Raw genomic sequence first — 12,880 nt, 5'->3', positions numbered from 1 at the left:
ATATTAATTTGATGAAAGATGGTCAATGTTTTATTACTTTTATAGCCATTCTTTTTAGAATTATTCCTTATTTAATTTTGAAGTATTTATTTGCATCCATTAACACAGTAATTTCTTCTTACGAGAAGAAGAGATTTTTAAAGAAATGATGTTACGACATTTGCATTTAAAATTATATCTCTAAATTATTTAAAATGATGTTTTCAAAAATTATATTAGTAAACCTTTTAATGTAACGCTTCCAACTAAACTGATATCATTCAAAACAAAAAGAAAAAAACCATTTACAGTATCAGCCACTTTTTAAAGTGATAAGTAATGCTTTCCACAATTTAATCTTTTTATGCCAAGTTGGATGATGTAGTATCCAAAATGAAAAATTTTGAATGAGCATAAAAATGATATAAGTAATTAAAAGGTTTCTATTAGAAATGATTACAGAATTCAAACCAGCTAAAAGGAAGCAAAACAATTCACAGTTTTGATATACACAAAAAATCATCTGCACTGTAAAGCACAAGTGCTTATACTACAAAACCTGTAATACAGTTTCAAAGTGACTGCATCAAATGCCTGTTGAGCTAAATTTGATATCTTCAGAGACTTATTGAAAATACTAACATTTCATATTTAAAAATTAGTGAATTTTTTTGCGGGCAATTTTTACTTTTTGAGTAGGTTTATGTTTTAGCAATTATCTTTTAAATGAAAGAAACTAACAACAGATATAAGATTTTAGAATATGCTAATTAAGTAAACTTCACTATAATGCAGTACAAATGATAAACCACGTATATACAAAACGTTTGATATTGGGATACCAGAAAATTCCTCCTAGATTTAAATATGATACTATATTCTAGGTTTGAGTAAAATTTATGGAAAACATTTTTACAAAACTGAAATTTTCATGTGAACTTTTTGCATTTAATTTACATTTAACCTGATAATTAAATGCTTAGTAATTAATAAAAATAATTCAGACTGATCAGAATATTGGGGAAATTAACCCTATAATGATTTTTTAATTGTTTTTTGTAAAACGTATTATCGAAAAACCACTATGCAAATGCTACATAAATAAATAGATATATTAAAGAAAACATTTCTTACTGAATAATAATTAACCTATAAATAAAAGAATGCTGTAACAAAAGTGAATAAATTAATTTATAACCTTCAACCTTAAATGTTGCCAACGTATTATCAATATTTAAAAAGTTTTGTATAAAATTTTACTGAAATATTTTATTCAACAATAGTAAAAGAGATTCTATACAGTCAGCAGGGTATTTTAATTTGCTGATACCACTTGAAAGGTTATTTAAACTAAAACCTTTTGGGTAACAAATTCAATCATCATATAACTCTGTAGGTGGTGAGGGAGAATGCGAGGGTGAGAGAGACAGGAAAAGAAAGAGAGGAGGGAATGTAGGTTGTATTGAAAGGTTCTTTTATAGAATTTAATGACTTTCGCTTCAAACATGCAGCCTACAGTACTTTACTAGCTCGTTTTAATTTGCAATAAAAGTCCCATAGGTCATTTAAAAGCAAACCATCGAACAGCCAAATTCAATTATTCCTATGGTGATGCAACGCACAAAGTATTAACATGAGAGTGGGAAGACGGGGGAAAAATAGAATGGAACAGTAATGAATGTCACCCTTTTCTGTTTCGGTAGCAGGCCAACATGTTGCACATACATTAAGGGTGGTGGTACAAGAATTTGGTTTATTTAATCCTTCCATTTGGGAAGAAAAATAAAAAGAATAAAAGATGTCTTCAGGGGCTTTCTTTAAAATTACTTAACAAACACCGCTTTGAAAATTCCTGTGCACATGTAGAATCTTTGTCACAGATAGCTAAAATCAATAACATGTTTCTAGCTAATGTATCTTGGCTCTGTCACTTACTGTTATTTTTTAAGTTTTTTTTTCATCTTTTATGACTGCACAGGACCACTTAAGTTAGTCCATTTTTCGAGTCTCTTTGAAGGGACTGTTTGCGCCTCGTGGTCCTCCTACCATTTTTTCATAAATTTCGATCTCCATGCCCTGTTTGGTGTTGAAAATGTTTGTGTTATAAGAGTGAAGCAAGTGTTTTTATCCTTGATTTATTCATTTAATTTTATCTTGTCTGCAATGTCTTCTGGTGTAAGGCCAATTTCCTTCAGATCCTCTCTTATTTCTCTGATCTATCTGCATCCTGTCTTAGAGTCAAGATTGTACTGTACCAGCTGTTTCAGAAGTTTCGAATCTTGTATTTTCATGATGTGTCCAAAGAACCTACTTTCCTCTTACGCATGATATCAGTGATGTGTTCTAACTCTTTGAACATGACTTTGTTGGGCACAATCCACCACTAACCATCTTTGTGGTATTATTGTTGATGCAGGTTCTTCCAATTCTTCTTTTGATTTTCTGGTGTCTGTCAGTCTTTGATTGTTTGTTCAGGTGGAAAAGTGTTTCTGCTGCATATGTGGCTTCCGGTTTTATAACTGTTTTGTAGTGTCTTATTTTTATGTTAATAGATATACATTTTTACTGTAAATATACTAGGATAATTTTTGTAATTTAGCTAGTTTTTTGTTCTTGTTTGGATTGAAATTTCTGTCTTTTTGAATGATATTTTGAGGCCAATTTTACTTGCAGTGTTTTGAAGTTTTAATATCTGTGTTTTAGCTTTGTGAATGTCATTTGCTAGGAGTGCCAAGTTGACGAAACCAAGGCAGTTTGTTCTGATTTTTTGGCCTATTTTTATTTTTGGGGGACATTTTTTGAGCCATTTCCCCCCATCAGCATTTCCAAAGTGCAGTTAAATAGTAGCAGTGATAGTAACAATGGTTCTGAGAATTCACCTCTGAATTTCACTTTGATTTAGTGTTTGTGAGGGTCAGTGTTGTTATGTTTATTAATTTTGGATGTAGTTCAAGGTGTCTTACAATTTTTAGTAGGAATTCTTTGTGGATGCAATTGTATGCTTTCTTGAAGTCTACAAATGTTATTACCATGTCTCTGCTTCATTTTCTGTTGTAATCCATTATTAGCTTGAGACTCATGATCTGGTCTGGATAGCTCCACCAGGGTCTGAAACCTACCTGGAAACTGAGCTCTTTCTTGAGTTGTAAACCGATCTTGTTGCATATTTGATTGCATAAGATTGCAATCAAAAGAGGAGTGTACAACTAGATGTTACAACAATGCCAAATACAAAATTTCAACATTCTACGGCTAATCTTTTTTGCGATTATCCTAGAAGCAAAAGATAGGCGATTAGACTATCTCGCATAGCTATGCGAGGTGAATACGTATGTACATACGTACAGACGTCACGCCAAAGCTGGTCAAAATGGATTCAGGGATGGTCAAAATGGATATTTCCGTTGAAATCTGAAAACCGAAGTTTTTCATTATCACAGTACTTTCTTTACTTAGTACAAAGAAGTAAAAACGTTTGGTAAAGTGCCCCAGTAATGATCTGAAATTTTATTTCGGTCAAACCTCCCCACCCTTTTACTCATTTTTCCATAAATTTAATAAATTCTTTACCTCGAAGGTAATATCTACCAGACTGAAGAAAATCGGTCAACGGAGTTCACAGTTTTAAAACCAAGTATAGACCAACATACTTATACGTCTAACAAAAATAGATTTCTGGACTAGCTAATTGGAAAGAAAAATTTACAGATTATTTACAATTTTTTTAAATCTATTTTTTATTAAAATTTTTAAAATGTATCCTTAAAATATAAAACTAAAAAAAAAAAGATTATATTTTTACATTTTTTTACGATCTATAAAGCTATTATTACGATAGCTTATAGCTTATAGTATGTATTACATTTACTATTATTAGCTATATTTACTGCTATTATTTACTACATCCATTACAGCTATAATTGCTGTAGTAGCTTACCGTATTTATTCGAGTACCCCCGCACTTTTTTCCTTGGAATTGGAGAGAAAAAATAAGGGTGCGCGGCTTGCTTGAAATATAGCCTTTAGCCAGGATAATTTATGTAAAAGTAAACGTTTTCTTAGAAGAACCTAAATTACATAAATATAGTTACATTAGGCTTTTGTTTATGAATACCGGATGCCGCTTATACAGAATACATCCTTAATTATTAACATCCTGTTCATATTATCGATAGGAACGAAGTTACGGTATTTTTATAAAACTGATTCATTCTGTATAGGCTGCATTCGGTTCTAATGGCACTACAGTATCAGTTACCCTTCGTCGTCTTGTCTATTTGCCATAGTCATTGTATTGTTTGTATATGTGGACGGTTATGTGCATTTTATCTGTTTAGTTTATTTTTTTAAAGTTTAATACGGTGATTTATTTTAATTACGGCATTAAAATATGAGTACAAAAGGACAACGTCTACGATCTTTTACAGTAAATGAAAAACTTTTTCAGAGGCTGAAAAAAATTGGAAATCGGGCGGCAGGAAGAAAATTTGACGTAGATGAAAGCTGCATTCGAGACTGGCGTAAGAAGAAACAACTTCTGGTGAAAGAAACTGGTAATAAAAGGGCTTTTCGTGGATTAGAATCAAAATACACAGACAGAAAAAAATTGTATGACTTTGTTATGGAAAAAAGGAAATGCGGTTATGCTGTCATGACAGAAATGTGTCAATCATATCCTCGTGAAATCGCTAAATCATTGAATAAAGTTGATTTTAAAGCAAGCCGTGGATAGATAACACGATTTTTTTGCGCGAAATGATTTGTCAATAAGACAAAAGACGACCATTTCTCAACGACTTCCAGACGCTTATGAACAAAAAATATTACATCTTCACAAATACATAATAAATATTAGAAAAGATAAAGGCTATTTGCCTTCTCAAATAGGAACCGCTGATAAAATCCCAGTATATTTTGAAATGCCATTTGACAAAACCGTAAACAAGGTGAAAAAATGTTACGATTGGCACTGGTGGTAATGAAACACAAAGGTGTAGTGTTATGCTTTGCATTACTTCTGATGGATCAAAATTGCCTCCGTACATGGTTTTTAAAAGAAAAACTCTTCCTATCGTACAGGTAAATGGAGTTATTATCAGAGCACAGGAATCAGATTGGATGGACGAAACCTTAATTTTAGATCGGATCAAGTGTGTATGGCAAAAGCGATAAGGAGATTTACTTAATAAAAAAAAATACCGGTATGCTAGTAATGGATAGTTATCGGGGGCATACGACTGATAAAGTGAAAGACGTTTTAAAAAAGGGTATGACAGACCAAGTAATAATTCCAGGCGGACTGACATCTCTATTGCAACCACTAGATGTCTGGATTAATAAACTGTTCAAATCTGCATTAAAACAACTGTACAGTAAATGGATGGCTGATGAAAATTTCTTTCTCACGCCTACAGGAAGAATCAAACGCCCAGATTTTAACCAGATTTGTGTTTTGTTAAAAGATGCTTGGGAAGGTATTTCCACGGAATTAGTAAGGAAAAGTTTTAAAAAATGCGGAATATCTAATGAACTTCATAGTAGTGAAGACGATCACCTTTGGCAGAGCGACGTGGAGACTACCGGTAACTCTTCTACAGACATTGACAGTGACAGTGATTAATTAAAAACAAAATCCCATATTAAAAAGTGTATTGAAATGATCCTTTTCAACATGATACTTTCTTTTCGTTTTACTAGCCTACTGATTCTGAACTAAACTAGTACTTACGGTAATTAATTATTAATGTAATATTAATATTGTAATTGAAATGAACGAATTAAATTCTTTACTTTCTGAATTTTTTCGTATTTACGTATTTTTTTATCATATCTGTTGCACTTTAAAATACCAGTATATACTCGATTTTTTTTTTTTTAGATTTTCGGTCCGGAAAATCGATGTGCGAGACTTATTCGGGGGCGGGAAGTACTCGAATAAATACGGTATATCGCTGTAGTCGGGAAAGCAAGAGCCTGTAATTTTAAGATTCATTTTTACTTCCTTGTACGAAGTAAAAGAAGTGTGATCGTGAAAAATTTCGGTTTTTAGATTTCAACGGAAATATCCATTTTTAGCATCCCTGAATCCACTTCTGACTAGTTTCAGCGTGACTTCTGTACGTATGTATCTCGCATAACTCAAAAACTATTAGCCGTAGAGTGTTAAAAGTTTGGATTTAGGACTGTTGTAACATGTAGTTGTGCGCCTCTCCTTTTAATTTCAATCGACTTGACCAAAAATATCCAAAAAATATGATGGATTTGTCCGAGAAATGATATCGATGTAATTCGTTCGTAATGTCTGTTTATCTCCACGAAACACTCGGCGGCAAACAGCCCTCGCGTGTCGGAAGTTGCAGAGCAATTCAGTCGTAGGTCTTCGATTGAAATTACGTAAAGTCCTGCGCCGATCCATCAGTGCACGTCTGATCCCGCCATGGAACAGCAGACGCATTGGCTTTCCAGATGTGAAGGGATGAATTCATTCGCGCTGTCGAGAATTTGGTGTGTAAACTTGGCAAGTTGATGGATCGCGCTACCGCTCTTGTCATACTGACCAAAGGAATCTTTGTTCCGATCCAGTCCGCTTTCTGTATCACCCACCAGTCTACTATCGCTTCCAAAGAAATTGTTGGAGATACGCAGGTAAGACTTGGAAGTAGGGTTGCTGAACCCCATGAATAGTGATTGGCCATTAATAGTGATTGGCGCCAATTATTAGGCAGGGTAAAGGAAACTGGGAAAACAGATTGGACTGATTATCTTCACTGGTATCGGAATTTGGAGGAAGATATAAGTTGCAAATATTCAGATTGAATGGCACCAATATTTTCACTGAGACTGCAGGGATGTTTATCGCTTGCGGATTACGAGAAGCTATAATTTCCTTCAATTTTTTATAATTTTCTTCAGTTTACACCTTCACTTTCTCTCCCTTCAGTTTGATGGTTGCATCATTCGCAGACAATTGCGCGAAAGGCCACATCATCCTGGGTACGGAGGCAAGTCTCCTGCAGGCACCGTATTAAAGGATTTTCTTCATTTATTATAGTAGAGGATTTCAGTATCCTCACGACGAGAAAGTAGACCGCTAACATTCCAATAAATAATATTGGTACCCGTTAAAACATTCTTTTCCTTTTATATACAAAACTCTGCATGCAGATTATTTATCAAATACAATCTGGTTTTTCTTTTTGGTTTTGATAACTTTTAGGAAGTGCTTTGCTTCTTCGAGCACTTCATTACCCTCTGTATCCACATAGTGACCTCGAGATGGTAGGGACTTAGAAGCGAATACCATACCTGGTGACAAGTTTTTAGTAGAGCCTTCATAATAATCTTGATAGTTTGCTGCGTTGTTGGTGCAGCAAGAAATGTTTTTGGTGGTGGATTGATCGAAGTGTTTTTTGGTTAACCACTTTCGTGTTTCTAGCAGAAGTAACCTTCTTACTTGTACTCAGTGTTGTAATAGCAGATGTAAGCGATTTTACTTGGTCTGACAAGAACTTCTACTGACCCTTCCAATGCAGTTATAAGATTTCACTTCCTCTAACCACATGTTCTAACCAGTTTCCTTTTTATTATGTACTTCTTGTATAAGTGCTCCTTCTTTAATCCTTTTCATTACTCCTCTTTCCTCACTTTATCCAACCATCTTATTTTTTCCATTCTTCTCCATACCCACATCTCAAAAGCCGCAATGTAGTCCTTCTCCCTCTTCCTTAATGTCCATGCTGCTTTCATACATAGCATTTGGTTAACCTCTTCCTTAACTCTGAGTCCACATTTAAGTCCAGCTACATAGTAATTCCCTCTCTTTATTGAAAGCTTCCTTTGCCATTGTTATCCTACCTTTTATTTCTATAGTGCTTTTCCAGCCCTCTGTCTCCATAGTACTAAAATATCTGTAATTTTTTACTTTTTCTATTCTTTCTTCACTGTCCTTACCACTAAATCCTCTTTGTTGTTTAATCCATTACTTGAGTTTTCCTATATTTATTTTCATTGCCTACTATTTCATTCCAACTATAGGAGTGTTCAAAATCCTTGAAGCACATGTGTGCCATCAGCTAGAATCATCAAATCAGCAGCAAACCTTATTCGTCTTGAATTTCATCCCCCTATAATTATTCCTTCTTCTCTTTCTTGTAATATATTTCTTACAATATGTTCAGTGTAAATTTCAAATTGTTTCAGTGAGAGGCAGCATCCTTGCATATGACTCATCCTTGAGCCATCCAATAAGAATTAAGAATCATATTTTTATTTACTTTCATTGCTGCTGTTTGAATATATAATTCTTTAATTAACCTTGTCTATCTAGTTTACTTTTTCTCTAAAAGAATCTCCATCATTTTCTCCCATTTGACTCTATCAAATGCCTTCTCTAAATCCATGAAACACAGACTTTCATTTTTCTCTCTACATATTTCTCTCCAATCATTCTTAGTACCCCATTGGCATCTCCTGGTTCCCTTCCTTTTCCTGAAGCAAAAACTCCATTATTCTTATTAACTTACTAACTTTTGGTTTAGAACTCTTAACAATATTTTAGTGACATGGATGATTAAACTTATTGTTCTGTGTTTTGTACATTTTCTGGTATCATTTTTCTTCAGAATAGCAGTTTTCTTTGGACCTTATTACTGTTTTCACAAAGTCTTCAGGCCATTCTACTGTACTATATATCCTATTAGAGAGTTCAACTATTTCTTTTACCCCTTCCTCCTTTAGCATTTATAAAATTCTACGGGAAGTTCATTTACTCCAGTCAATTTTTTATTCTTTATTTCTTTAACTGCTTTCTCTTCTTCCCATTTTGATATAGATGCTCAAAGGAGCATCTATTACCCACTAATATTAATCTATTAATATAATTATTAAGAAAATGTTATTTTTTTCTATTAAAGACATTTTTTTATTAAGATGTTATAAAGAATTTTGTTGTGAAAATATTTTTAAATGAAAGTGAACATTTTCGGTGATTTTGATTATTTATTTTTTTTTTTTTAGCAAAAAATTCATGAAATTTCTACAAATTTCAAAAAATTATATTTTGACAGATGTTTAAAATAATAAAAACCGAACACTATAAATGTTGCTTAATTCATGATTTGTAGAGTAAAATATTTTTCTGTGCAAACTGTGATTAGTAGTAGTACAAAATAATAAAATATGCCAGCTAAATTTGAATTTACTTACTTTTAAACATGATTCTATGAATTCTTCTAATGTAATTACACCATCTTGATTAATATCTAGCTTTCTAAAAACAAAATCCACCTGATCTCTGGCCTTCCGATCTTCTTCAACCTGTTTTGAAACAGATAAAATTAAGTATAATAATTATTATTATAACTCTTAAGATTTATACAAAGATTTAAACCTTACCTTCATTAAAGTCATTAGAATACAAAAAACTATTTTTTAAAGTGGTGTTTACATAAATATAAAGCACTGCAAGTGATGAACTATGCACTATTTATTATGTTTTAAATACCTTTTACAAGAGTATTGTTTTATCTACCAAACTAATATATTACTAGATAGACTACATGAGTTTAAATGACTTTAATAATTATATAGTACATGGAATTTTATTTGTCAGTTTACTGAGGAGTGTTGAATTTTGAAAGAACTTGTGAAATAAATTTAAGGTGAATCATTTAACTGATTCATACGATACACCAGAAGTCAACTGATACTTAGCTTTTTTAAAAACCAACATTCTAGCTATTACTATAAGTCAACAACTCTCTTTGTTTTTAGATCTGCAGAAAGCTTGTTTGCAATGATTACTTAATTATTCTGTAGCTTGTTACATATCTGAATTTTAAGACTAAGATATATTGTTAATTCAGATCAATTTAAGAATAATAGTGATTATTAGGTAATACTGAGAAACTTGTCGCATTAAAATGTAACTGGTTCAGCTGGACCTTGAAATGATACTCTTCTGCAGAGGAAGGTAAACTGTAAATTGCATTAAAAATTAATGAAATTAATTAATGAAGTATAAAACTGAAAATAATAAAAAATGATTATATCCATTTAAGAAATAAATAATTAAATATATTTTATATAATATTACCTGTTCCTCCAGAAATTATCAGACTACTTTCTGAAATAACACTCTTGCCTATTCCTATAATTGTGATGCTTGTGTGGATATATATTTCAAATAAACTGCTCATGTATATGGCTGCTGGAGTTTTGGTGATGAAATGTAGTGTGAAGGAAGCATTATGCTTATAGTAAATTAACTTTTTAGGTTTGTTATTACATAATACTAAATTTGATGAAAATGTTTTAAATATATTTTTTGAATTAAGGATTTGGTTGATACTTCTTGGTTAATTAATTATTGTCAATAATATCTAGCTATCAATATATTTTTGTTTCATAGATAAGTGTGACATAAAAATAACATGAGTTATTGTAATTAAGAATTTGTTTGGTGTAATATTTATAAACATATTTTTTTTTTAGAAGGATGACAAATAATATCAGAATGTATTTTTACAACAAATATCTTTTGCCAGTTTCATGCATGCATAGATAGAATGTTTCATAGATGCATAGATATAATGAGGTGATGGCTGACCTATTTCTTATAATAATTTAATAATTTCAATTTGCTTCTGAATGTTGAATTAGTAAGCAATCTTTGTTTTACAATTTATCAGTCAGTGTTTCAATAGTATAATACACAACAAGATAACATGATATCACTTCTACAGCGGATCTTACTCAAGAGACTATATTAGATAGAGATCTAAGCTCAAAAAATTTATTCACTGGTCAACTACTGTAATAAACATTTATGTTCTGAAGTAGCCAAATATCTTCAAACATTACTTCAGATTTTAGATAAAAGCATGTTAAGACTTTTTAAAATTTTCCTACTTGCCTACTTTTATAGGCAAATAAAAGTGAAATGTAAAAGTTTTATTTTATTTTTTTAAAATATTTTTACCAAAATTATTTATGTCTTTACAAATCATAAATCAAAAGTAATATTCATACAAGTCCAACAGGAAGGAAGCTTCCACCTGCCCTAATAATCTGTTCTGAAAAAGCCATTTCATGGGTTTGATGATTTTCCTATTGTATAAGAATTCAACTCTTTTTCTATTTAGCCTCTGGAACCACCATAAGGTATTACTCCAGAGGATAAATGAGGATGATATGTATGAATGTAAATGAAGTGTAGTCTTGTACTGTCTCAGGCTGGCCATTCCTGAGATGTGTGGTTAGTTGAAAATCAACTACCAAAGAACACCGGTATCCACGAGCAGTGGATTTGAATCTGCTGCTTTTAAGTGGATTCAAATCTGCATTAAAGCAACTGCCTTTTCTAGGATTTGAACCTCAGAACTCTCGACTTCAAAATCAGCTGATTTGTGATGATAAGTTCATCACTACATTAACCCAGTGGGTTATAAGAGTTCAACTTCAAAATGATATCAAATATACAATGTTATCTATGCAGCTATTATTAACATCTAACTGTGTGTTGTATAGTGATAAAACTCAACTAATATAGTAGTTGACATTGCAAGGAAATAAGTGTAATGAACAGACTTGTTTAATCCATGTTACATAGTGAAGGGTTCCTGTGGTATATTTTAAGGATTGTAAGGATATATTTTTAAAATCTTCATAGATAAAAATAACTTTTGCACATAAACAGATAAATAATAAATACTTATTCTTTGTTGACTGTAAAGGCCTGTAAGATATTTATATCTATGAACACAATTGTATTAAGGACTTTAAAGATAACAATCATGTGGAAAGTGGAGAAATTTTCTAGATATATATTTTGTATATCAATTTGCATATGTTTTACTTGATATAAAATCTGTGTCATTGTGAGGTTATGATTTTAGTTATATCAACAAAAGAAAGTGTTTACAGTCAGTAGCCATCTCTTAATGAATAAAGGCAGTTTGTTAATATATTTTTTAATTATAATTGAACGATTTGAAAGATACATTAATTTACTAATTTGCACTTAGTTCAACTATTTTTTATGTCTGTAATAAACTGAAAGCACCTGAAATGCAAGAGGCACTAGATTAGTTTTTTCCATGAGAGTAATGATGCTTTCTATGCTATCAGTATCTTTGGTGGACTGAACAAAAGTATCTATCACATGTATGGTTGAATATCATCTAAAATTTGAAGAGTTTGATATGTTGATATACAATAAAATATTCCTTTTAGTAAAATGAAAACAATCGGAACTTCTTCACTCTTCACTTTTATTATAAGTCTGGCATCTAGTGGGTGCTAGCGCTCACTGGAAAGTTAAGCTCATACTATCATTCTACATCAGAATCCCGCGCCAGGTGGTCACATTTTTCATTTCGTCTGGATGGACAATCAGTGTTATTCATAGTTACTAGCATTCAGCGTTCAAATCTGATCCAAGGTGGTCATGTCATACTCTTAGTCCGGATGACTCCATTCTTTGTTCGGATGAACGCTAGCTTTAATGTTGTATTTAAATTTAAATTTTTATATTTATAAGAAGGATTGATTCACATAATAGTTGGGTAGGTATGCTGAATTCTGATTAAAAACTGGCAATGCTGTGGATGAGTAGTCCTAAATTTTGTATTTTGCATCATGACTACATGTGCCTAGAGGAGTGGGTTGTGCCTGTACTTGAACAAAAACAGATGGTGCATTCTTCAGGTTTGTTGCTGTCAGTAAATATAAGTGACTCTACTCAAAGGTGACTACAGTGTTAAAACCAGGTGAATTGAGAAGCAACATAACATAATAAAGTCCCATAGAACTAACTAAATATTCTATTGATTGCCAATTGTGTCTATTGTTCACCCAGGGTATCTACAAGGATATGCATCTTGTCCTTGGTAAATAAAGCAGG

General features: G+C 32.0%; 1 protein-coding gene across 1 annotated transcript in view; it reads right to left on the bottom strand.

Moving 5' to 3' along the window:
- The window catches only part of LOC142324433 (A-type potassium channel modulatory protein KCNIP1), a 445,118-nt gene that overhangs the window by 17,811 nt on the left and 414,427 nt on the right, over positions 1-12,880 (bottom strand). Inside the window, exon 5 of the mRNA XM_075365265.1 lies at positions 9,184-9,294. Coding sequence (XP_075221380.1) covers positions 9,184-9,294 — 111 coding nt within the window. The remainder of the gene's footprint in view (positions 1-9,183; positions 9,295-12,880) is intronic.

Source organism: Lycorma delicatula, chromosome 5 (assembly GCF_047948215.1).
Source record: "Lycorma delicatula isolate Av1 chromosome 5, ASM4794821v1, whole genome shotgun sequence".
NCBI classification, from domain to species: domain Eukaryota; kingdom Metazoa; phylum Arthropoda; class Insecta; order Hemiptera; family Fulgoridae; genus Lycorma; species Lycorma delicatula.
This window is presented reverse-complemented; position numbering and strand designations above follow the sequence as displayed.